This window comes from Esox lucius, chromosome 1, assembly GCF_011004845.1.
Source record: "Esox lucius isolate fEsoLuc1 chromosome 1, fEsoLuc1.pri, whole genome shotgun sequence".
Classification (NCBI taxonomy): domain Eukaryota; kingdom Metazoa; phylum Chordata; class Actinopteri; order Esociformes; family Esocidae; genus Esox; species Esox lucius.
In genome coordinates this window covers 13,681,954-13,708,091 of record NC_047569.1, presented here as the reverse complement: position 1 = coordinate 13,708,091, position 26,138 = coordinate 13,681,954, and the positions used below count along the sequence as shown (strand labels likewise).

At 40.1% G+C, this 26,138-nt stretch overlaps 1 protein-coding gene across 1 annotated transcript; it reads right to left on the bottom strand.

Moving 5' to 3' along the window:
- Nucleotides 1-1,401: 1,401 nt before the first annotated feature.
- Nucleotides 1,402-25,866, bottom strand: ccdc180 (coiled-coil domain containing 180). Its single transcript, XM_020050429.2, has 36 exons — nucleotides 25,566-25,866; nucleotides 24,953-25,038; nucleotides 24,728-24,837; nucleotides 21,239-21,367; nucleotides 21,031-21,141; nucleotides 20,843-20,938; nucleotides 20,597-20,760; nucleotides 20,368-20,487; nucleotides 20,166-20,245; nucleotides 16,345-16,433; nucleotides 15,973-16,092; nucleotides 15,708-15,881; nucleotides 15,481-15,596; nucleotides 15,221-15,347; nucleotides 15,097-15,139; nucleotides 14,876-14,994; nucleotides 14,604-14,788; nucleotides 14,352-14,527; nucleotides 13,556-13,736; nucleotides 13,278-13,424; nucleotides 13,054-13,198; nucleotides 12,810-12,926; nucleotides 12,624-12,716; nucleotides 12,420-12,506; nucleotides 12,034-12,215; nucleotides 10,965-11,032; nucleotides 10,700-10,769; nucleotides 8,286-8,363; nucleotides 7,197-7,266; nucleotides 6,939-7,083; nucleotides 6,639-6,799; nucleotides 6,226-6,363; nucleotides 5,992-6,103; nucleotides 5,557-5,662; nucleotides 5,324-5,465; nucleotides 1,402-5,232 (listed from the first exon to the last, which is right to left on the bottom strand). Coding segments are annotated over exons 1-36 (4,224 nt in total). The 5' UTR covers nucleotides 25,568-25,866; the 3' UTR covers nucleotides 1,402-5,097.
- Nucleotides 25,867-26,138: the final 272 nt, after the last annotated feature.

The window sequence follows — 26,138 nt, the reverse complement described above, 5'->3', positions numbered from 1 at the left end:
GAATATGGTTTGGATTTTCTCAACCATACGTTAATGTTAGTTTGTAGTAAACTGCTAACGTCAACTACCAAATCCCCTGTTAGCTAGTCATTATCGTTGTAGCTAGTTGGCTAACTTGTCCCATCTCTCCTTTAGTTTACTTTGTGTTACTTTTTACTTACCAAATGGATTGGCGATATCCACGTTTTACTATCTTGTTTGGGAAGAAAAAAAGTATTATTCCCCTTTAACTTGTCTGTGCTGAACTTCTGCTTAGCCGTGCAGTTTTCTCCAGTTTTTCAACAGGCGCAACTGCTCTGCTTTAACATGGAGCAACCTACAGACACTGAACTCTAATATTACGTGGCAATAGCTCGAACAGGCCAAATATACTCAACAGTGCGACCTACAGGGCAGGAGAAACAACTTCTACATCACACGTTGAGCTGGTGGTATCAATATGATAGACTGCACTCATTATTCTATTCTTGAAGCTCCTAAAACGCGCTGTGCCTGATACGTTGATTTCACGGGATGTGACTGTATATAGTGTGATCGAGCAATCGGGAACAAAAGCCTGCACCTCGTGCCTCTCTGTGAGGGTTAACAACTGCTGTCATGTGTCATGCATAAAATATATAAAATGACAAATTAATAGATTTATCGTCAATTGCATTTTTTAATATTAGGAATAACGGAATACAGAAAACGTTGTTACATGATAAGAGTTTATAAGGATCCATATTAGCTATTGCACACGCAGTTCTCAAAACTTAAACAACACTTTAAAACCATTTGTTTTTTGTTTGGTTACAGTGAAGAAACCCTTTGTGACTGTCTGTGTTTGTGAACATTTTATGGCAGGTGATGTAAAGCCATCGTTTTCAATAACACATCATGATCAATAACATCAAAGACTTCACTGAAAACTTTCATATTGGCCTCTTGTGAAACATTACAGCTCCAGCTATCATATTACCCATTTATTTTTGCCAATCACTTGTCATCTGAGGTAGGGCAGCTCTATTGGATACACATAAAAGTCAGTTAACTTGTTCTTTGAAACATTGCATTGTTAAAACACAATATTCTCCATCAGTTCACTAAGAGCAGGAATGACATTTACTGGGCAGCTGTGAGAGAGAGCAAATGGTTCTTCACCATTTTGAGATGATGAAATTATACAGTAACCTAATTTGAAGCATGTGGACATGCACACACACACACACACACACACACAAGTTTGTACAGCTACCCTCATGAGGACCAGAAAATAGAAATTGCATGCTTCCTTGCCCTAATCTTAACCTTAAACCTAAACTCAATAAAGTAACATTTATGCCTAAACTTTACCTAGATGTAATGCCTAACCTTAACCCTAAACTTAACCAGCAACGCCTGGACCTTAAAGAAACCCCAATTCTAACTATAAAATAAATTGTAAGTTTGACCCTAAACCTAAACCCTGTGCCGGAAATTGACTTTTGCCTCATTGGTCCCAATGAGTCCAGTTTTTACTATACTCATTGGGACATTTTGTCCCCATGAGTTTAGTAAGACCACTCACTCTCTCACTCACTCTCTCACACTCTCTCACAGTCTCTAAATAGCAGTGGATATACACTCTGCTACGTACTTTAAGTATAGTTACTGGGATAGGCCTTCATTCATCTTTACATAATATTGTCCATAGCTTTTCCTGCATGCGTCTGGAATGAATAACAAAATAAATACCTATGTAGGATCAATTGTAGTTGTTAATGTATTCAGAAACAGAATGAGTTTTATTGGCAAGTAAGTTTCACAATAAACAAGGAATTTGTTCTGGCCCGTTGGTGCAACAATTTATATAAAAGGAATAAGAGAAATAAAAACAAAACAGTGGACTGAACATAAAAACAGCAGACCGAGCATTAATAAATAAAATAAAAAATATGTAAGGTGCAAGATTTGTCCAGTTGAGGTTTGTGTATCTATTTCATCTGTCACAGGAATTATATCCTCTGCTGTGCATTGTTTGTAAGAGAGGTGATGTTCAGCAATCTCCCAACTGTAGGTGGACTCATCTCCATCAGACATAAGTCAGATGAGGGTGGTGTCATCCGCAAACTTCAGGACCTTGACAGAGTGGTGACTGGAAGTGCAGCTGTTGGTGTACAGGGAGAAGAGTTGGGGGACAGGACGCATCCTTGAGGGGAGCCGGTGTTGATGGTCAGGCGTTTAGACAAGTGCTTCCCTAGACTCACGTGCTGGGGAAGTGATCCACCTGCATGTGGACTCAGGTACTCCCAGTTGGGAGCAGTGGTGGCTCCAGACTTTGACAAAATCATTGATGGGCATAAAAAAGACAAAACAAAACATAAGGTCCTTAGATCACTGACACGAAATAACAGAAACCTATACATATTTTTATATACAGAAACCGGTATATATATATTTCTTTAAACAAAACCTTTTTACAAATTTAAATAGGCTCTTCCAGTTTGACATCTTCTCGACGATCAGGTTAATATTGTCACACTAGCTTGATTCATGGTCAAAACTGCTTGGTAATTTGTTGACTGTTACTAAGAAAAGGGCACTTTTCTAACGTATACTGTAGGTAAATATAATTTGAATATAGCGAGTTTACTCTATGATTGGTTAATGGATGCAATGATGTCTTATAGGACGTACTTTACGCATGTATGTAGTTTAATAGCAACAGCTAAATAACAAAATACATTGTTGATTGCAGAACCGTTATATTAAAGTTTCTCTAGATGGCTCTGGATTGAATTTGCAGCATTCTATCAACTGTGCTCTTCATTGCCGTGGGGTATTGTCTTTTGTCTGCAGGGTTTTGGTCTAATGTCCCATTTATACTTATGATGTTTGTCTTTTAAGTTTTTGTTTTTATGTCTGAGAGTTGTACCAAGACAAATTCCTATCAACTTGTTGACATGGCAATACGTTTAATTGAATTGAGTAAATTGGAGGGGCCAAGGTCCGCTCAGGCCCAATAGTGCAGCCGCAACCAGTTGGGAGCCATGAAGAGCCATGTTGTCCGCATCGTCCACAGACCTTTTGGCTCTGTAGACAAACTGCAGTGGGTCTAGTAGTGGGTCGGTGATGGTGTTGAGGTGGGACAGCGCAAGGCGCTCAAATGACTTCACAACCACAAAGGTCAGGCAGGGCGATGGGTCTGTAGTTAAGTCCTGTGATCCTTGACTTCTTGGGGACTGGGATGATGGAGGATTTGAAACATGCCAGGATGCAGCATGTTTCCAGTGAGGTGTTAAAGATCTCAGTATACACAGCAGAAAGCTGATCTGCATAATGTTCTCATCCAGACTTAGTGGCAGACCTAAAAATGTCCCAATCAGTGCATTCCAGACACGCATACAGAGCCTCTGTTGCTTCACTGCTCCACTTCTTTGACCTATGCACAACAGGCTTGGAAAATGTTACCTTTTGCCTATACGTGGGTATTAGTCCCAGAGCATTGTGGGGCACAGTGTGATAGGCATTATTGATTGTAGTGTAGCAGTGATCCAAAGTGTTTGCCTCAGTGGTTTAATAAACTATTAATATTTCAGGAGTTTTTGGCTTAGGTAACACCTTTGTTGCCAAAAACAATAACTAAGGAGTCCGGGTATGAGCGCTCCGCCCCAAGTTTCTGTTCAGCCAGCTGCAGTTGTGTCTCGTCCATGTTGGCTAACAGTGGAATGTAAACACTGACCAGGATAAATGATGAGAAAAAAATATTCCAGGTTAGGACCATAGTATGACATTGCCACAGCCGTTGTTGATGTAGAAACGTATTCCTCCTCCCTTCGTATTACCAGAAAGTTGGAAATGTAATCACATGATCCCTGGCCAAAAAGGCCCTGGTTGAAAAAACTCCTTACCTTCCTGTCTTATCTGTTAAAGAAGGCAATTGAAAATTAAAGCAATATTAAAGCTAGACTTTGTTGTCTAGCCACAGGAGGGATTTGTGCTGGCAGCCGGGCAGGACATTACTTGCCCTTGATCGTGACAGAGAAGACACGGTTCCTGTATCCATGCATGCTAGCGCTCAACCTTCCAAATCCCGTTGATCCTTGTGGTTCTGGAGCACGTCCACAAACATGCTTGCAGTGAGGACCAGTTGCTCGAGTTGAGACTGAATCAGATCACACCGTTGGATTTTTAATGAGTCGTCCGAATGATTTATCTTTAAAAACAATTCTCTCCTCTCTGTCGGCGTACTTCTTACAAACGGTTCTTGGAGTTTTATTGGCAGTATTGACCTCTGTATACTTGACATGGACGTTCAGTCCCCTCAGCTGTGGCCACCCAGACCTGGAGGGACAGTCTGTTTCACAGGAGTTAGGACTAGACCATAAACCCCCCCCCACCACCAGCTTGAAAGACGGGAAGCCATACATTTGCACATGGCAGGAAGCCCGTAAGAGAAAAGGCAGAGACTAAAAGTTCAAAAGCCTTTGTCATATAAAAGGGAGAAAGGATTTTGTCACAGAATGCATTTACATGAGATAATAGACCTTAGGTTTCAAAAATTCAGATCTTGTGCTTCTACAGCTCCAGTGAATTTGAAAACCGAAGTTTTTAATGTACGTGTTATTTACTGAGGAAACTTTTGGGTGTTCACCCAAAGTAGTTCACTGTGATGAATCACTTTTCAATTTCTTCAACTTTAGGTAAAATTAACACATCAGACTAAACAAAAAAGAGTAATGGATAGCAAAAACATTCCCTTTTTGGTAGAACAAATGAGCCAAATGACATTTTTTTTAAATAATTTTGCAGACATTATCTGTGAATGCAATTCTTCAAACAGTAGAATTTACTTTTTTTTTTATTTACTTAAAAACAGTATTAACACCTCGATCCTACCCAGAACACAAAATGAAATATGATCCATACTTAGGAGTATCGAACATTGTGTTTTGAGCCAACCATGATGAATACCATTTAAAAATGATTAGTCACTAGCACAGAATTTTGCCTAAGCAGTATTCCAATTCCCTTACAGTGGCAGGAAGGGAAAAAATGCAAAGAATGTGTTACTGTTGAAATGTCATTGCAGTGTTACAGTAAAAAAAACTTGAACCCTGGTGCAGACTTTCCAGGTGATCACTCAGCGTTGAGCTGGCTCAGAGTGTCTAGTAATTCTCGCCAATGTTCTTCCCAGCACTGTAACTCCCTGCTCTGGGCCTGGCTCTCCTGCACGGCCTGGGTCATCTCTTCCCTGTACTGCTGCTCATAGCGCTGTGGATCCCAAACACAAAAATACATATAGTAAGCCTTTGTGTGTGTGTGTGTATCTGCCCATAGTTCTGAGGTAAAGACAGCCTCCTACCTGGTACATAGAGTCACGGGCCTCCACTGCCCTCAGGTGGACAAAGGTGGTCTTGATAGTTCTGACTGAGGCCATTTCCTTGCATGGTTGCTCCTCTACACCGTAAACACTGGACCTGAAGTTTGAAATTCCTGGCCATGTTCTAACACAAAAAGGTCATACATTTCTGGTTACATTTATAAATCAGTATAAATAATGGTCCTTTTTTAAATGAAGTGCCCAGTTAAGTTTACCTGCTGCCTCTCGGTACTAGATGTCCACTTTGCTTGTCCTCTAGCAGAGTGCCATCTTTTTTACGGCGAATCAGAGTGGTGACATTTTCCGACTTCATTTCAGTTTCTCATGTTTCCGATCACAAAAAAAGGAAGGCTGTTATTTTGGCCTCAATTTAATCTGATCGTTTAACCCCCATAGTGGAGGTAAAAAAGGGTTGGAGGGGCAACTGCAGCATGTGCTTAAAAGTTCTAAGCTGCCACAGCACAATGGGATTTGTCAAATACAAGGTTTGCTGTCATTTGAAACAAATGTTTGTGTTTGTGGATAGGTCAGCTCTAATGCAGGTCCACCTTTGACGCTACCAAAATAACTGATATGCAAGGATGGCTAGAGCATTTCTGATAACACTTAAGACTTTGAAAAGAAATAGGTCACAGTAGATGGAGACTTACGACCAACTTGGACATCATCGACGGTCACAAGGTTGTCCATGTGGGACAAGAGGTTCTGTGTCAGAGCACTGACTGCACTAACAAACTCATCTCCATGTTTTCTCACACATTCCTGAATCCACAAAATGCATTTGAATAAAAAAAATTAAGGAATGTAAATCCATAAGGTGGACAGCCAACCTTACTCCCTACATCTGAGTAGAGATATGGTCGTGCCATAGGGACAGTGCTTACCAGTAGCTCTTGATGAGCGTTGGTGATAGCATTGGCCAGCTCTCTCTGTCTGTCTTCTTCAGCACTTTTCAAGGCTTCCAGCTCTTTCTGACAGGCGGGATGGCTCAAACGAACACTCAGCAGACGGCTATGCTTTTTCTGAAAGGACGCGTTACAGATAAGAATGGCTTTCCTTACGTGCGTTACGTTCATAACAAACCAGTATGACTGACTACTCCCACCAGCTTTGGCTTAGCTATGTGCTTTCATCGGCCCGGTTCCAAAACTGTAGACTACATCTTTCAGCAGATGCCTGATCTGTGAGTGGATGGTTGGTTTCCGCTCCATTGCTTTCACCAATCTTACCTTATCTGAACAGTGATTTCCTAATGGAAATAAAGAAGGAGAGGGTATTCAAACAGGGGCAACAGCACCTTTCTCTCTTCGCTCTCCTGCAGAGTAACGGCCAGCTGTTGGCGGATGTGGCCCGTGTCCTGCCCCAGCCTCCTAAGGTGTTGTTCGCCCAGGTTAGTGATGAGCAACCCTGGCACCTTGGAAAGACACTCCTCACAGTTGGTCAGCTGCTGTCGGAATTCTTTTCAAAATCAGGATGGAAAGAAAAAGGACAGAGATTAAAAGATTATCTGCTTCAACTGTGCTTCATCAATGCAGAATGCATTGGGAAACATGGCCTACAAAGTCAAACAATGTTCTAAAATCTTTATTGTGCTGACCTTGCAGACAGTTGTTGTAGTAGGCCTGGGTTTGGCTCTGGTAGACAAGAAGCCTTTTGTTAATCTCATCCGCACACTGTTCAAAGGTCTCTTGGAGGTACTGAGGCCTTGTGATAGGGCGGCGTTCCTTCTGCTTATAGAACTCCTGTTTGACACATTTAAATGACACGTACTGGGACTAACAATAGGAAGACGGCAGACTTTACTACAAATACCAAATATTTTGCTGTTTTTAACAGTAGATTAGAAATATGTTACCTCAGCAACCTGGAGAAGGATATCATTCGTCTTCCACAGAATGCTGTCTACCACATCTTTGAAGGCAGTTCTGAAAGAATTGCAGATGGTATTTTTCAGCAGTCAGAGAACGGAAATCAGTAATAATCAATGATCTTAGTAAGGCAGGCAACTGTCTGTTGAAAGTTACACTGAACAAAATTATAAACACAACACTTGTTTTTGCCCCCATTTATCATGAGCTGAACTCAAAGATCCAAGTACACAAAAGGCCTATTTCTCTCAAATATTGTTCACAAATCTGTCTAAATCTGTGTTAGTGAGCACTTCTCTTTTGCCGAGATAATCCATCCACCTCACAGGTAGGGTTATGGTATGGGCAGGCGTGTGTTATGGACAACGAACACAGGTGAATTTTATTGATGGCATTTTGAATGCACAGTGATACTATGATGAGATCCTGAGGCCTATTTCTGTGCCATTCATACACAACCATCACCTCATGTTGCAGAATGATAATGCACGGCCCCATGTTGCAAGGATCTGTACACAATTCCTGGAAGCTGAAAACATCCCAGTTCTTGCATGGCCAGCATACTCACCAGACATTTCACCCATTGAGCATGTTTGGGATACTCTGGATCGGCGTATACGACAGCATGTCCCAGGTCCTGCCAATATCCAGCAACTTTGCACAGCCATTGAAGGAGTGGACCAACATTCCACAGGCCACAATCAACAACCTGATCAACTCTATGAGAAGGAGATGTGTTGCACTGCGTGAGGCAAATGGTGGTCACACCAGATACTGATTGGTTTTCGGACCCCCCCCGGACCGCCCCCAATACAGTGAAACCGCAAATTTTTGAGTGGCCTTTTATTGTGGCCCTAAGACACACCTGTGCAATAATCATGCTGTCTAATCAGCATCTTGATATGCCACACCTTTGAGGTGGATGGATTATCTCGGCAAAGGAAAAGTGCTCACTAACAGATCTAGACAGATTTGTGAACAATATTTAGAGAAAGTCTTAGATCTTTGCTCATGATAAATGGGGGAAAAAACAAAAGTGTTGTGTTTATAATCAGTGTATATTAGGGTATACTCACATGCCATGTATCTCTGGTTTGGGACCAAAAACCTGGAATCGCTTGTCAAAACGGGTAGGTTTTGAAAACCTCTTCACACTAAGAAAAAAAAAGATAAATGACTTAGCCTTCCGGACCATTCAGACTAATCAGCAATACAAATATATTCTTAACACTATCACCACCTTCAAAGCCAGGTCTTAGGATCGCAGCTGGCCTGCGGCATCTCCCTTTATGAAAAAGTCCTACTCATGCAACAAAGCTTTGTTGAACCTTGGTTAACAGAATGTGTGTAATTTAGAATTTAGCACATATCTATTTTAATCCAACAAATGTGTCTGTAGTTTTCAAATGGTGGAGATATTAGATTAAATTACCTCTTAAATTAAAACGATTCTACTCTGGTTCTGGAAAGGTGAAACATTTGTGTTGTTTTGATTGTACCTGCTAGTTATTTGCTTTTATCTGTTGTTCCAGGTCTAAATTTGAAAAAATCATTAAAACCTGGAGTGTTTGGGCACTCCAGGGCCAGAGGGGAATATCCCTGCTGTAAATTAAAGGTAGGACTCTCAGGACTTGTTTACATTATGAGAGAGAATAAAACGTTTGATAGACATATCTTGGTTAGTATAATAATTTAGTAGTTAAAATTTATAGAGGTATGTTTGAGACATACCACATAGCATTGTGACCTTAAATCGTTGTTAAATTTAATGATAGAAACTGCACAAAAACTTGACATAATTACGACAGAATTGTCTTCACACTGGCAAAACTGTAGGGGATGTATCAAAAATATGGAGCATGCTACCTCGGAAGTTGGCTTCATCTGCAGGTTTACAAAACAAAATAATCTAGCATCTAGTCGTCCTTTTCTGTGAAAATGTAGCATAATAATAACAAGCCCTCAATAACATGTACTAATGCAAATGAATTATTTAAAAATCATCATTCTGTCTCTCACAGTTGAAGGGTACCTATGATAAAAATTACAGACCTCTACATGCTTTGCAAGTAGGAAATCCTGCAAAATCGGCAGTGTATCAAATACTTGTTCTCCCCACTGTACATGTATGTATAACTTGTGTTATTTAGGTGTATTTACTGAGATAAGGCTGAATTATAGTAGTACCATTCCTTTAAGGATCAGACCATCCCTTTCAGGAGATACCTTGTAGCCCAACTGGTAGTCAGGAAGATCCTAGGGTATATCAGGTGTGGGTACTTGGGTAATTAGGGAGCCTTTTTTTTGGGGTGTGCAAAGGTGGTTGGTGTCTTGCTGGATGGTAACGTCTGTGTTCCAGTATTAAGGTTTTTTGTGTATTGGGGTAATTACGGTCTGTATAATGTAATTGCAATGTTTAGGAGTGATAATCGGAATTGGAGGAAACCAGGGTAAAGAGTGAGATTGGACTGCTGCATTTTATGGCATCGGTAAGGCCTCATAGGTCTTGTGTATGTCTCCTGGTTAATCCTATCACATGTTAATTCTTGTGTTTGTTCAGCAGGACTATGCCGCCTCTGTTTTGCTTTGCTAGATATTCTACCATTGTGTTACGATGAGTAGTGTAGGGAGTTTAGTGTAATTGTGTGTATCTCACTATTACCCTAACCAACTGGTCTGTCTATATGCATTAATTAGGAGTTGGTTGTTGTATTTTAGTGACTTTATTGACGGGACTAAGTTTTATTCAGTTCTTCGATTTGAGTGGGGGGCTCCGGGCGGGAGAGTAGTCAAGGTTAGTTTGGGCTCACGGCACGGGGTGTGTTAGGATTAAGTGAATGTCACTGTCACTAGTTTCACCAATAGTCGTTAGTCAAGGTTAGTTTGGGCTCACGGCACGGGGTGTGTTAGGATTAAGTGAATGTCACTGTCACTTCCACCAACAGTCGTGAGTGTGTGTATGTCCTCAGTCACTGTGGTACAGGGTCTTTGGGTTATTAGTGTGAGTATCTCTCCCTCGCCGGAGGCTCTGCCCTCACCCTTCTGTTGTCTTATTAATTGCCCTGATCCATTGTGCAATAGCTTTTTAATTAGAATAAGAGAATAAAGGTTCTGGTACATGTTTAATACCTTTTTAATATGGTCCATTGTGATATGTAAAATAAAGCAAGGCTTGGCCTTTGAACTGGAAAACATGACTCTGCTCTTCATTTCTTTGGAGGCTTGCATGGGACCGGGACGTTGTCACACGTGGTCCATGTGGGACCACCCAGGGGTGGCTCCGTGCCGTAAGCCCTTCTCACAAAGTTTCATCATGATGTTTTCATATGCTCAAAAGTGTCAGACTAAAGACAAAAGATAGACTAGCTTGATAGACCAGGTTATTAATATCTTCACACAAAGTGTTTGAGCTGTGGAAATCATAGAAAACAATGCAAAAAAGGTTTTAATTTGATAGTGTCAGTGATTAAGACATTAAAATGTGTCTAACCTTCTTGTACCGACAGATTCGGCAGATGGGCTCTTCCCTGACCTCTGCCCAAGAGGAGATGACAAGGTGACTATGGAGAGCACAGAGGGACGACATATGACTGAAACCAGTGTTACCATTTTTGCATTTGCTAGCTTGGGAGCCAGATAAATCACAAGGAACGTAAGAGTAATTAAGTTAAAGAAACAGCAATATGGCTCAGTCTGGGAACCAAACTTCTTTTTCTGAAGTTGGTGAAATCATTGTACACCAACCCGGCTGGTACCTGCGACTGCGGCTGAGCCCTTCTCTGGTGAGTGTGAATGTGCTTCCTGGGTGACTGGCTTGCCTAGCCTGAGAAATCATCAGAGAGCGTATGTTCTGAGGTCTTGTATGGAAAAGGACCCATCAGCAACATTATAAAAAAAAAAATTTTTTATGTAAACATTATTTAATCAAGTCACTTGTGAACAAATTCACATTTTTGTGGTCAACCGACCAAAGGGATTCAAAGACAGCACACAAAGTAAAAATGGAATATGTCATCATCATCATTTTCTTCCGCTTATCCGGGGCCGGGGCGCACGGGCAGCAGTCTAAGCAGAGATGCCCAGACTTCCCTCTCCCCAGACACTTCCTCCAGCTCTTCCGGGGGGACCCAAAACTCATGACCATAGGTGAGAGTAGGAACGTAGATTGACTGGTAAATCGAGAGCTTCGCCTTGCGGCTCAGCTCTTTCTTCACCACGACAGACCGATACATCGACCACATTACTGCAGAAGCTGCACCGATCCGTCTGTCAATCTCCCGTTCCATCCTTCCCTCACTCATGAACAAGACCCCTAGATACTTAAACTCCTCCACTTGAGGCAGGCACTCTCCACCAACCTGAAGTGGTAATGAAATATGTATAAATACAAATAGATTACTAAACAAATTAAAATAAATATGGTAAGGCACATATAGTTTCTGGTGAATTTAGCAAGTGCTGCAGATGTTAGTTGTCAAATAACCGCTTGCTTATTTAATTTTTGAAAGGCTGAAGTGACAAGTGTATGAAGCATCTTGGTGGCAGTAAATTAAAGAGTGTTGAGTCTGTCGAACAAAGCATAAATAGGCTTTAGGATTTAATCTTAGCGAGCTAAGGTAGAGGGCATATACTTAAGCTGGCACCAGTGATGGTACCCATTTGAATAGGAAAATAAGGTATGAGCTTCCTTTTCAATGTTAGTAATATTATTGGTACAGTAAGAAGTTTATGCTTTACAGTATAAACCTCCTATCATTCACTGTGTGAACATGATTATATATGGCTTCACAGAGTTATGAATTGCATTGTGTTAGCTTCTCTCACCTCAGCAGTCCCTTGATGACACCCACCACCACATCATCCGTTAAGGGTACTCCCATGCGGCTGGGCTGGAGCAGGCTGTCGTTGGCAGGGCTGCCTGACTGTTTGCGGGATTTGGGCCGCGCCGCTACAGCAAATGCACCCTGGAGAGCGCAGTCCGGCATCGGAACTGCCATGGTTGGGTCCTGCACACAAAACACACTGAAATTTAAACCTAACAGAACCTTACGGTCATGGTCTATACAACAAAAATATAATGGATCAGCAACAGTATAAGAAAATGCACTGAATAGCTTTCTTCTTCAATAATCTGTTGATGTCACCAGGCCACAGTGTTTGGGTTAGCTGTGTGAATATTAATATGCAGCTTTAAATCCTTTAACACTTACCAAAAAACATTCAAGATAATGGCATCGTGCCCTGAATTCCTCTAATATAGTCTGTGTAAAAGTTAAAATATCATCTGTCGTCACTTTCTGAAAAAAATGTATGATCATCTATTAGGATATTAAGCTCAAATAGACTGTTATTAACATTTAAAAAACCTACAAGAGAAAATGTAATTCAAATGTAATTTTGACTGAGTTTAGCACCTTTTCTGGACTTTGGGCAAAATAATTTATCATAGTTTTTAACTCTGTTAGGAGGCTGTTGATCTTCTTCTGTTGCATGTTGCTGTTTGTGGCCTGTAAATAAAATAAAACAAATGTTACATTTACTGCAATTCAAGAAAAGGCATGCCAGGTAAAGAAGAACCATACCGAGTAAAATAAATGTACCTCTGTTTTTAACTGAACCTGTGTATTTGTTAGCATTCCTTGGATTTTCTCCATAAACTTTAAATCTATTATCAAGAAGTGAGATTTCTCCTCAAATCTGTTTATCACATCCTTCGCCTAAAGGGAAACATAAGAGGGATGGCAAAGTTTAGCATTAAAATGCAACACTGATATAATCAATCTGGGTCGAAACATCGGTTTGGACATTTCTGTAGGCTTAACTAAAGTTCTGTGCTTTTCATACCTGCTCCAGACACTTGGACTCTGTCCCCTCCATGTCCAGCATGATAGCCTCATCAGTGGAGTCAATGCGTTTAGACATCTTCTCTATTCGTTTGTGAAGCATCTCTATCTCTTTGGGCGTGAAGTTCCCTCCCTCTGAGAACAACCTGTAGGCATTGAGGCACTCTGTTACCAAATAGTCTGTACATAATGAAACCCCATTGAAAATAGAGGAACAACTCCTACTTAAAGGATTTCATCAACTTGACGTTGGACTTTCTTAGGTCATCCAGCTTGGACTCCAGAGTCTGTCTGAAGTGTCTCTGTAATTCCTGAATTACGTTCATGTAATTCTCCAGATTGGACTGCAGCGTTCCACATAGACCAACCACCCTGAGCACAGAGAGTGTGAAAAGGGCACGCAGCAACAGACTGAGAAAGCAATGACAAAGAAGCAAAAGAAAGCAACAAACTATCGGTCATAGTAAGTGTCAAGTATGTTATATGACCACAAACATCCTCACATGTCTGATTTGGTGGCAGTGTTAAATTCATCCTCCATGCTGTAAATCTGGGATCTGAAGTCCTCGGTCAGTTTGTGCTGTTGAATCTGGAGATCCTGAACGTTTGTTCGACAGTTGCCAAGGGCCTGCAAGACACCTTGACAATGCCTTTCCACACGATCTCTATGCAGTATCAGTTCCGCTAAGATGTAAGACAGACAAAAATAGTAATTAACAGTGGGATCTTTGTCCAGTGTTTTTATTTCTGTTTTACCCAATCTTTCTCCACTCTCAATATTGCGCTTGCCAATTGGCAAATTATGGCCTTGCCCGATCACAATAACTCCAGAGCAGTTGTGGGTGAGTAGAAGATTGAGACTTGTGTCCTCCGATGCACATCTCCCCAAGCCGTTTTGCATCTCATCACACTTCTCAACCTAGAAGGTTAAATGATTGAGCTTGCAGGCACACAACCTACCAGAAGGACTTGCTGGAGTGCAACGAGTCAAGGCAACACTGTCCAACATCCACCTGTTAACCCATGTGTGGAACCTCCTGCCCGTGTCTGGATGCTGTGATTTTAACTTTGGGGTGTGGAGAGGGGATGAAATAAACCAGTTGAAAGCTGGGTATGCTTAGGTGTCCATGATGATAGGAGGGCCATATTGGAAATGTAGCCAGGACACCAGGGTTAACAACCCAATTCATGTTCCATGGGACCTTTAGTGACCACAGAGTCAGGACACACGTTTGACATCCCAACTGAAAGACTTTGACCACTTCGCCACTGTGGGCTGAGATGGGTTGTTCTGCTTACCAGCACGGACATTGTGGATGTCCATTTTAATCCTTTCGCCACGTCGTTGGTGGAGTTGCAGTCGAAGGTCCAGCTCAGACTTCAGTGCCTCTTTCTTGGCTGCCACAGTATTCATAGAGCTGGTCAGAGCAGTCTGATATACCTCTTCCAGGTGATTGAAAAACAACAGACGAACACTGTGGGAATATAGGAACAATTAAAGAATCCAAATAAACTGCTGTATCAACGATTTTTTATTTTATTCAGGCCTACTTTTTTTGTAGATCCACAAGGAGACTTCTGGGAAACACAACCGCCTCCATCTCTGATGGAATGGTCTCCTGCTCCAGGTCCCAGTGAGAGACAAAGCTCTGGCCATTGTACACATTGCCTTTAGAGGTTACGAAAGACTCACTGGACTGACAGTCAACAAACTCCTGATGGGAATCAATGTCATCCTAGAGCAAGGAGAAATTATTTATTTTTCATTTCTACACTGCCATAGATAAATAAAAGTACCACTCTTGCTTGGAATGGATTGGTACCTCATTGTCATATTCATCAAAGGACAAATCAGCTGGACTTTTCTGAAATCCTTCCGGCAATTGTTTCCTTCCCTGTCCAGTGATTGGTCTTCCCTGCACAGTGGCCATCCCACTTAAATCTATTGATTCAACATTGCACACATTTTTACTCTTACATGGGATCCTGATATTTTCTAAAGCTAATTAAATTGATTGTTGCAAAATGACAATATCCAACTCACCGAGATTGATGTTGGGGTAAAGGGAACGAAGCTCCTCAGAGTCCTGTGGGAAAAAGATAGACACTTCAAGTGATCAGGAAATCGTTCGCACAAGGCTAGTGACAGTGGCTTGCAAATTATTTACCGGACTATATATCTCCTTGACATTGAAGTATCGACTAACAGCAAAGCTGTAGGAGTGCAGCTCCTCCAAGACCATGGGGGGAAAACCTTCCACTGTGTCCACCTCTTCTTTGTAGAAGTGAATGTACCTAATAAAAACATACAACAGCTTTATAAACTTAGTTTACAGGCTTTAGGCTACACAGCACACACAGTTCTGGGAACAGACTCGAGAAAAAAAAAAAAAAAACCTTCTTGAGAAATACTATGACAGTAGCATACACATGTTTTACTTCATCCAGGAAGTGTAGAGTCTTCTCCAAAGTAATTTTGAGTGCCTCCTCAGTACTCTCCTGTCTCAGTTTGTCCAGCATAACATCGAGATGAGCCTCCTTCTTCTGAAAGAAACAGACACTGTTGTGGGAGTTGTCTAAGGAACACATTCTGTATCAGTATTTTTGGTTCGTATGCTGGCAGGGCTATAAGAGGGGACTGGGAATAAGGCTAACCTGGATGCCATGGTCCCGACAGTAGCACACTTGGTCCAGCTGCTCTTGCAACTGCTGCTCCCTCCTCCACAGCCCGGCACTGTGCACCTCCCACAGATGAGATGTCCCTCGCATGAATTTGAAAAGAGACTTGCTCAGCCCAGCAGAACTCTTGGCCAAAGACTGAAATGCTTTCTGGGGTAAGGAATGGACAGTCAGGGCATCACGGAACTCCAACCTTTAACAGGATGATCCAAATCTGAAGTTCTCTTTTGCCAACACTTACATTCATGGCGGCAAGACACTCCTTTGCCTGGCTCTGACAATTCCCAATTAGAGGCAGGAACTCAGCTTTTACAATATTCTGGATCTCCTCTGGAGAAATCCCGCATGTATGAAATTCTTTCTAAATAAACACATGTAAAGGAAAACAAAGTACATTTAAATATTATCAAAATTATTGGGAAATAACCTTGAAGACAACATAATTATTGTGAATTTGATAGGCAAAAACAACTAACAAAAAAACATTAAAACACAGACATAAAATATAATCAAGTGCCTTCCAGAAGCAGTTCAAATTTATGTAAAACATGGAGCAGAATGAAAAAAATTGCTACATAACATTAAATGTTTCATAATATGACTCAATATTTACCTTACATTGTTCTACCTCAGATAGACATTCTTGCCACATATTTTCATACAAAGAATGTAGTTTCCTCATGGAATCAATGTGCATACAATCTGAGGAAACACTGAAATGTAAAACAATGCAATAACAGAACATACAGTGCTATAAAAACATATTCATGCCCCTTTCTGATTCATAGTAATTTTTTTCATGAACTACTCTCCAGCAACATCTCAATTGCGGTTAGTTCTGAATATTGACTAGCCTAGGCCATTCCAAATAGTTTCATTTTCATCTGTGAGATGGAATGCACAAGGATTTTGCCAGACCCATGTCATCCATAAAAGCTAGACTTTTGACTTCCCTGTACATAGCACATTCCTTCAGGAGTTGTAACAGGTGCCTTGAAGTGCAGTTTGGGTTAGGGTTGAAAACCAAACAATGCTTTCCACATCATTGACCCTATATGACCCTATATCAATTTAACATATTTCTAAACCCAAACAAAAATTTGAATCACCCAAATAAAACAAATCCCATGAATGGCAATGTGAGCAATAACGAATGCATTTGTTCCGTCATAACTATGTAAAAAAAAACTTGTAACTTTTTACACATACCAATTTGATTCGTTTTTGAGCTCTGAGTTCAGCTTTCCCAATCCCTAATAATGAATCATAAATCCCCCTGCTTTCTCTTCACAAGTCAATGGAAAATGACAAATTAGAGAAACTAGAATAACATCATATGAAGCCACAAGACAGCGCCATCCAGAGTCCACGTTCATTATTATAACAACAGTTAATTCCAGGATGTATATCAAAATAAAACACTAATTGGTACCTGGTATGGATCTAGTATCCATTCAATAATGTGTACATAACATAATCACTAAAACAAATATTAACATATTAAAAACAATACAGCAACATAAGGTTTATCATGTGTTTAGTTATTTCCCTAAGTATGTAAATTATAAAGCAAATAACACATTGACAAATGTTCCTCTTTTAGCTAAACAACTTTAAATAAAAAATGTCAGTACCTTTCCTAAGATCTTTAAAAAAGTATTGTGATTTTGGTGCATACCTAACTAAATAATTGGTTTCCCTCTGGGGGAAGGCTGTCTCACCAGTTTGTCAGGAAGGATACTCCTAACCAGCTTCCAAAAGAGTTTTACCATGTGACCACACCTTTTAAGAATTTACAACTATGCCTTTGTGTCTATTTAGAATTAGAATTTGCCATAACTTCCTGTGTTAAAGCTGTTAGATGAAAGTTAATTAACTGTTTGATATTCCTTCAGTTATTAGCATGGTCTATGATTAAGTTCAGTCTGGCCCCGGGGTGTGAAGGTGACAGTAAAGGCTAGACACTGTCCACCCTTGCTGTCTTCCCAGGTGGGCTCACATTGTCACTGGGATGTCCTCCCTCCAATGCCATTCAGGGGCGGAGTTTCTGGCTTGTTGTCTCTCTGTTGCGCCCATTGTGCAATTGGGTTGAACTCCGCTGGCAATACACTGCCCTCATTTCAGGTTGACTGCAGTTGGTGGGTGTCCCTTTAGTTGATGCTTGGCAATGTGGATGGATTGATTTCCTGCCTATTGGGCCCTGTTTGGGGCCTCCTAAGGTTTTATGTTGCTATATTATTGTGCCGGGGGAATAGGGTCAGTTCTCCTTCTCCACTGTAAATCCTTGTAAATCTAAGGAATGCACTCTCAATTTTCCTTGTCTCCTGCCCTGTTTAAACTTATGAGGACATGAGGTCTTGGCCCACACCTCTAGAGTACCAGGCTTGAAAGACTCGTTGGTGTCCCTGTCCAAAGTCCTCCAGGTTGTGATGCAGATCATGACGATACCTGACCACGATCATTCAGTCTTTGTCCTGTATTTCCTTTCCTTCTTGCGAAACTCATTCTGCCAGTGGCCAGGGTACACTGTTGTGACACACCTCGTTTCTTGTTTAATGGGCCTTGAGTGTCTTTAGATGTTGTTCCTGCCTTTAACTGTCCAGTTTTTTCTTCAACAGATCCAGTTCTTTATTTTCTCGCTTGTGTTCAGCCAACACCCCAACATTTTCTCTCCTTCTGCATAGCTCATTAAAAATTATCCCTGAGGAATATAGCACTTTATTTTGTAATTTCTGAGAAAACAATCAACGACTAGTGTAATCCATCAGGCATTTGCTGAATTTCTTCCCATGTCTTCTGTATATCAGAAAAATTCCAGAAATAATCATTTTCTGGAACACTAACATATTTTCTACCATTACATCAGGGGCTGCAGTCACGTTTTTAACTAACGTTGTTTGGTCAATTAAAGACGTACTTTTCTTTACCTTACTTTAGTACTTTAGGATTTAGTATTTTTACACGTCTGCTTGCTACCCATCAAACAATGACTTCCAGATAGCACAAGGAAGGTTTCTCACTGTAAAAGAGTGGCTTATTTGGTCTTTAAATACACGTGTCACTTACTACTCAGTCTGGTAAGAACTCCCCATCACTACAGGGAAGATTTGGTTACGGATTTCTCACTTTATTCGAATATAAGTGGCCTCTGCTAGGACTGTTTTTCCTGTTGTATTTCTACAACTGGACTAATGCACACACATTATTCAGTGTCAACATACCAAATGTTTACATTGCCTATAAAACAACATTTCTAGGTCCTCTGTTAATCTGAATGCTCATGCTTTTTAACCTGACTTGTTCTTTCCATTTCCAAAATCCAACCATACAGAGTCCCAGTATCATAACTGTTAGATTTTGTAAATTTGTGATCCATGAACAAAATCATAAAACCGGAAAGTCAGGGGATAATATCTTTAATTGCACAAGCAACAATATTTTGTCTTCAGGAGAGGTTAAATATTTTCCAAAATGGCCACCATTAGCAATTTTGGTGGATTATGCCTATAAAAAACAATGTTTCTTTCGGGGGTAGCTATGTAGAAATTTTTTAGAATTTTTTGTTGTGTACCTGGCCCATCAAATTCCAGGACAAAAAAGTTATAATTTCCAGCCAACACATTGCTGTTCCCATCTTTCATTTGCTCATTACTGTAGGTACAAACTTCCTTTCCAAGAATAACAAATTAATTATTTTTGGGGGGTAATTCCATATTTTAGCATTTTGAATGGCAATGACATTTTTGGGGGTTTTATATTTTTGGGAGTTTGTATTGCCCGGTCCTGTATGGACTATTGAAATTACATTTATGTTGGGACTGTGTAAAAAGGATAAAATGCTTATTTGGTTTATAACTTTAGTTTGACATAAGACAAGTTTATTTTGCTTTCTCAATATAGTTTGGTTTGTTTTATCATTGGTACATTCATTTAGAAACAAAGTGTTGTTTTTTAAGCAGCACAGTTTGTTATTCAAATTGATTATTAACTGACAGTAATGGTGTGCTGTTTTGAGGTTGCTTTGCTACCACTGAAAGGTTGCCATAACTTAAGGAACGATTTGTATTCTAAAATAATCTTAATAGTGATCTCACCATGAGATGAAGCCTAGATTATGTTGTAAGACAATGTTCCAAAATACACAAGCAGTTTTCCATCAGAAAAGAAAAACAAGACATTTTAGAATGGCCTACTCAATGTTCATACCAACACTAAATGTAGATGTTTTGACAGCACCAATAAAGGCAGTTCACACTCAAATGTCACTGGGTTAAAGCAACTCTGCATGGAAGAGTGGGTCAAAATATCTCCACAGCAATGTGAGTGAATGATCAGCTAAAGGAAGCTTTTGGTTTCAGTCAATGTAGCAAAAGGTAGCACAACCAGAACAGAACAGTAGCTAGGAATAATAGTAAAGAATGAGGATTTGCTCACCAATTTTCTCATTGACACCTGATAAAGACTTATACCACTCAGTGACTAGAGAACTTGAACATCTTGGAGGTATCATGGCCCTAAAAAATAAACCCACACAACAAATCAGTCATTTTCGTCATTTCTACAATGCTTTTCATAAGTACATTGTGTGACACCATGACTTGTCTCAAAGATGGGGGGCAACTGCCTGCTAACTTACATGACTGACTGAAGAATTTTGATGCGTTGTTCTTGAACAGATTGCTGTGCAACATGCATGCAATTGCGAACAGTTTGGATGTCCTTGGGACACTGGATTGCAGGGCTTCCAATGAACTCTCTAATGACATAAGGCTCATGGGATTAAGATTTACATCCCCAAACATCACATCTCAAATTCTCTATGAATGAGAACAATTAATTTGCTTGACACTGAACAAACAACCTACTTGAACCTACTGACCACACCAAGGGCCTTGACCTTCTTCCAGTCTTCCAGCTTGTCCTCCCATCTGAGTCGGTGGGAATACTCCTTCTGTAGATGACTCTCCATCAGGTTCAGGTGGAGTTTGGCCAATGCACGTCTATTGGCCAACAAAGCCTGGTTTATCATCTGTGGAGGGAGGAGTCATGAGAGGGTCTGTCTCTGCAGGTTTCTCCACTACCTTAATGACAAAGCACTGTGAACATCCTACCATGGCTTCTTCGTCCATCAGTCGGTGGATATCCGAAGGTATTATATAGCCTATGTTTTCAAGCTTCCCTGTGTATTTTCTCAGTAATGCTGTGATCTAAACAGACACAGAACAATGTCAAGAGCAACAGAAATAATATCCACAAGGAATGTTTCTAGGAAGCTACTGTTCTACGTTGTAAGACTCACCATGGCTTTTCGGTCACATTCATACTTAGCTAGGGCACTATCTAGGTCCTTGAGCTGCTTCCTCCTCATCACAAACTCCTCGTTCACTGTATCCCATAATTCATGAAGTTCCTATGAAAAATGGTGACAGTTCACATATTTGTTGTTGGTTACATATGAAGTTATAAGAAAAGCAATTTAAAGAAAAGCAATTGAACAATAATCTGACCTGTAATGTGAACTTCTCCAAATCAGAAATACTTTCAATCCTCAGCATTTGTCTCTCCACATTGTCATCATGAACAGAGAGTTGGTGAAGCAAATCCTCCCCAGGTTTCCTGTACAGTGTTTCATACTCCTACAAACAATAAGGCAGTATGTTACTTTAAAACTACAAATGTATATACAGTGCCCTCTGTAATTAAAGCTGAAGTATGTATGGATGAATTCCTATCATATCAGATTGTCCCAGGCCCGCATCTGAAAAACCTCTCTATAAGGTATACTGCGGCTAAGGAAAAAAAGGTTGGCTAGCACAGTGGCAGGAAAACTGTTCCTGCGCACAGCATATGATGTGTTTGACATATCAAACAGAGAGCTGAGGCTGAAAATAATAAGGAAATGACTACTCTCATTTTATGGATCAAGCAGCGAGACACGCTAGCAAGTTCAGAATGTAACAGTACCTAATAAAATACGTTTTAGATCAAAATAAAGTAAATCTGATAAAAGAGAGACAGATTGATACCGTTGGAAAACACGAGTGAACATTGGTGCAGCTGCCTATCCACCACAGATGGAACTCAAGGAGTAAAATGCATTACACTGCGATGCTGATGTGGCAATTCTTCTGTTAGATAAGTCACACCGTCACACCAGCGACAGGCGAGCTTTCTGGGAAAATGATGCGGAAATACTTCCTTTTCTTGAAAGTTATGTACTTCAGCCTTAAAGAGGCATTGAAAGGGAAATATTACTGCTGTTCTATTTACCAATACATGTACAGTGGATATAAAAAAAGTGCCAGGTCCCCTGTTAAAGTGCCAGGTTTTTGTGAGGTAAAAGAATGAAACATATAAATGATAAATCATATCAGAACTTTTTCCACTTTTAATGTGACCTATAATGTAAACAATTCAATTGAAAAACAAACTGAAATCTTTGAGGGGGGAAAATGAAAAATAAAAACCTTACAATAACTTGGTTGCATAAGTGTGCACACTCTTATAACTGGGGATGTGGCTGTGTTCAGAATTAACCAATCACATTCAAACTCATGTTAAATAGAAGTCATTACACACCTGCCATCATTTAACTTGATTCTGATTAATCACAAAAAAAGTTCAGCTGTTCCGCAGAGAGCTTCCAAAGCATCAGAGGGATCTCATTGTTGAAAGATATCAGCCAGGAGAAGGGTACAATATAATTTCCAAAGCATTAGATATACCATGGAACACAGAGAAGACAGTCATCATCAGGTGGAGAAAATAAGGCACAACAGAGACATTACCATGAACTGGACGTCCCTCCAAAACTGAAGTAAAGACGAGAAGAAAACTGGTCAGGGAGGCTTCCAAGAGGCCTACAGCAACATTAAAGAAACTGCAGGAATTTCTGGCAAGTACTGGCTGTGTACTACATGTGACAACAATTTCCCGTATTCTCCATATGAATGGGCTATGGGGTAGGGTGGGAAGACGGAAGTCTTTTCTTACAAAGAAAAACATCCAACCCCGGCTGAAGTTTGCAAAAACAAACATCAAGTTTCCCAAAAGCATGTGGGAAAATGTGTTATGGTCTGATGAAACCAAAGTTTAACTTTTAGGCCATAGTTCCAAAAGATATGCGCAAAAACAACACTGCACATCACCCAAAGAACACTATACCCACAGTGAAGCATGGTGGTGGCAGCATCATGCTTTGGGGCTGTTTTTCTATCAGCTGGAACCAGGGCCTTAGTCAGGGTGGAGGGAATTATGAACAGTTCCAAATACCAAGCAATTCTGGCACAAAACCTTCAGGTGTCCGTTAGAAAGCTGAAGATGAAGTTCACCTTTCAGCACGACAACGACCCAGAGCACACATCCAAATCCACAAAAGCATGGCTTCACTAGAAGAAGATTAACGTTTTGGAATGGCCCAGCCAGAGCCCAGACCTGAATCCAATTGAACATCGGTGGGGTGATCTCAAGAGGGCTGTGCAAAAGAGATGTCTTCTCAATCTGACAGAGTGGGCAAATATGGCCATGCTAATAGGCACCTACCCAAAAAGACTGAGTGCTGTAATAAAATCAAAAGGTGCTTCAACAAAGTATTAGTTTCAGGGTGTGCACACTAATGCAACCAGGTTATTGTGAGTTTTCCATTTTTTATTTTTCCCCCTCAAAGATTTCAGTTTGTTTTTCAATTGAATTGTTCACATTATAGGTCACATTAAAGGTGGAAACAGTTCTGATATGATGTATCTTTGTCTCATTCTTTTACATCACAAGAACCTGGGATTTAAAGAGGGGTGTGTAGATGCAAATACAAGCATTTCTGCATTTCCCTGGTAGAAGCAGGTCATCTACATTTCCTGGTTGTAAGCAAACCACAATAATAGGAATTCATAGCTATGTCCAGCTTTCTTATAGAGACGAACCATCACAGCCATTGTTTCTCAATCTCAAATAGAATAGCTGGCTAGCAAGCTCCAAAAGTCTTAGAACAACACCATTTTGAAAAGCTTACATTCCATGGGTGGGAAAAGAGCTCCCATCAGACTGTAGTCTCAACAAAGCCAGAAGAAAATTCCAACAAGGCTATCCTAAAAGTCCAGTGGCTCTGTTGAACAAAGATATCATATAACAAAGATACCATATCTAACCACCTCTAGTGTGATCAAACAATTGGTGAAAATTAGTGACAATAATAATTGCTACAAAGTCTGATTCCATTCACTTTTAGATCAAACAGCAAACTCAATCAGCCAATGATGTCATTGATGACAACAAAATTGCAAAAATACTGTTGCGGTGCACGAAATTGTCTGAAACACCTCCAATCACTCATAATTACGCAGGGAGACTGAAAACAACCCAAACATTATTTTACAGTAGATTTTCCCTCAAAGCAAAGGTTCTGATTATTTCTTCTTTTGGTTCTACAGTCAAAAAGTTTGGATTTGTATTCCAACAATTACTATGAGCTTAAAGTATAGACTAAGACTTTTTAATGGTATTTTTGCACATGGCAGTTTCACCATTTAGTAATGACATCACCTATACATAGTCCTACACTCCACTATTTCAGGGGACAGAAATAATTGGAATAATTGGCTTTACATGTGTTTCCGGTTGGTCGAGAGGGTTTTGTACCCTCATTTGTGTGGATATAAGAGAGAGGTAAATGTCAGTCTTCTATTTGTGTGTGTCAACAAAGTGTGAATGAATGTCAAGAAAGATGGTGAGCTCAGAAAATTGCCTGGTAGGCCAAGGAAGACCTATGCAGTGGATAACCAAAGAATGCACACAATTATTTAGACACCATATAAATCTACCTAAAAAAAATATTTATATTCTCTGAACAGAAAGATTATTATTAGCTAAAATACCCCAAAATAATATACTTAAAACTCTCAGTATTTTTTTATGTTAAATCCAAACTTTTGGAGTATAAAGCCAAAATAAGAAAAAGATGTTCCAATATGTCCAGATGCACAGTATATGTTGGTTCCTACCACACTGATAACAGAAAGGTCATTGTGCAACTGTGCCACTGCTTCTATATGGTTCTTCTGCTTCTTCTCCATAAGGCGCTCAATGATGTCTGAGCCTGACCTTTCTGCCACTGCAGAAAGAGGGAATAGATCCACAACAGCAGGCAAAATAAGCAGTTAATTTTAGCCTACAATCCACCCTTAACATTTTTAATCTACAAAACTTTAATGAGATGAACTACTTGCCTACATTGTCAGGTAGTCCACAGACCTCCTCCACAAGCTGCTCTTCACTTGTCTGACAATGCATGATGCCTGAGAGCAGTTGGTCCCTGTGGTGTCAAAGAGAGAAAAACTAATATAAACACTCAAACTCAAACAGAAATAACTTACATACATAGATGGAGTCTGGGCCTTTTGCAAATATTAAATATTTTTTAAACATCACATTATGGGTTGTAAGCGTAACATGTCAATCATTTACAAGTAAACAACGAGAACACAAAAGATGCAGCTGGGGGAAACCTTCTGATGCTTCCCATTGATTAAAAATTAACCTTCATGGCTAGGCTAATATATTTGTATTTGACACTTTATTCGGGTAAAAATATGAGTACGATGTTTGTATGGATGTCAATCACAATATGTGTTCATGTCTTCGTCAAAAATCCACCGCATTACAGTAAAAACTACTTTCAATATACCAACCGATATCTGCATGCTAATTTAGCAACCAGGTGATTCGAATGACGTGTGGTCGGTAGCCGTTAGCGGTCCCTTCTCAACCTAAAACATATAACTTTTAAAGGTTAAGCAGCAAAAACAACCAAATATATCAATATCAAACGGAGGTAATTACATTTTTAGCCTATTATAATAGAAAAATCATCACGGATTTTAGGAATATTCACTTCGTTAGATCAGTTTTTACTGAGTGGCAATGACTGCGTACTTGTCTCCAGCTCTGCGTTCGCCCTTTCCGAATCTATTGCTATGGAAGTTGTCATAGTTACGAGTCTCTACACAACTCTAGTTTCGCATTCAGAATAATAGTCCCCCATGTACAGTAATGGAACTTGATTTAGAAAAAACATTGGAAACATTACACCTTTGGACTGTAATGATTTCTAATGTTTAAATCTTTTGTTGAAGAAAATCAAATACATTCCACTATGGAGACGACTTAATTGCATTGACATGTACACAATTAATATATAGAAACAAAATTGCTCTGAGAATTGAGCACTATATTATACAATATAGTAATAAGTAATAATTACTGTGAATTTAAAAAAGTACAACTGTCAGAGGTATGACAATTGTCAGAGGTATGACTATTTCTGCAAGGCAGTAACCAAAGTCAAACATGTGGTTGCTAATTGTTTAGCTTCCTCCACAGTAAGCTTGACCCCACTGGATGCAAATCACAGTC

Excerpts from the sequence above, each read along its gene's own strand:
- ccdc180 (XM_020050429.2), bottom strand. Across the intron at positions 12,216-12,419 it reads ATTATCTTGAATGTTTTTTG|GACCCAACCATGGCAGTTCC; the intron begins GTAAGTGTTAAA and ends TTTTGTGTGCAG. Across the intron at positions 6,800-6,938 it reads CTACAACAACTGTCTGCAAG|AATTCCGACAGCAGCTGACC; the intron begins GTCAGCACAATA and ends GATTTTGAAAAG.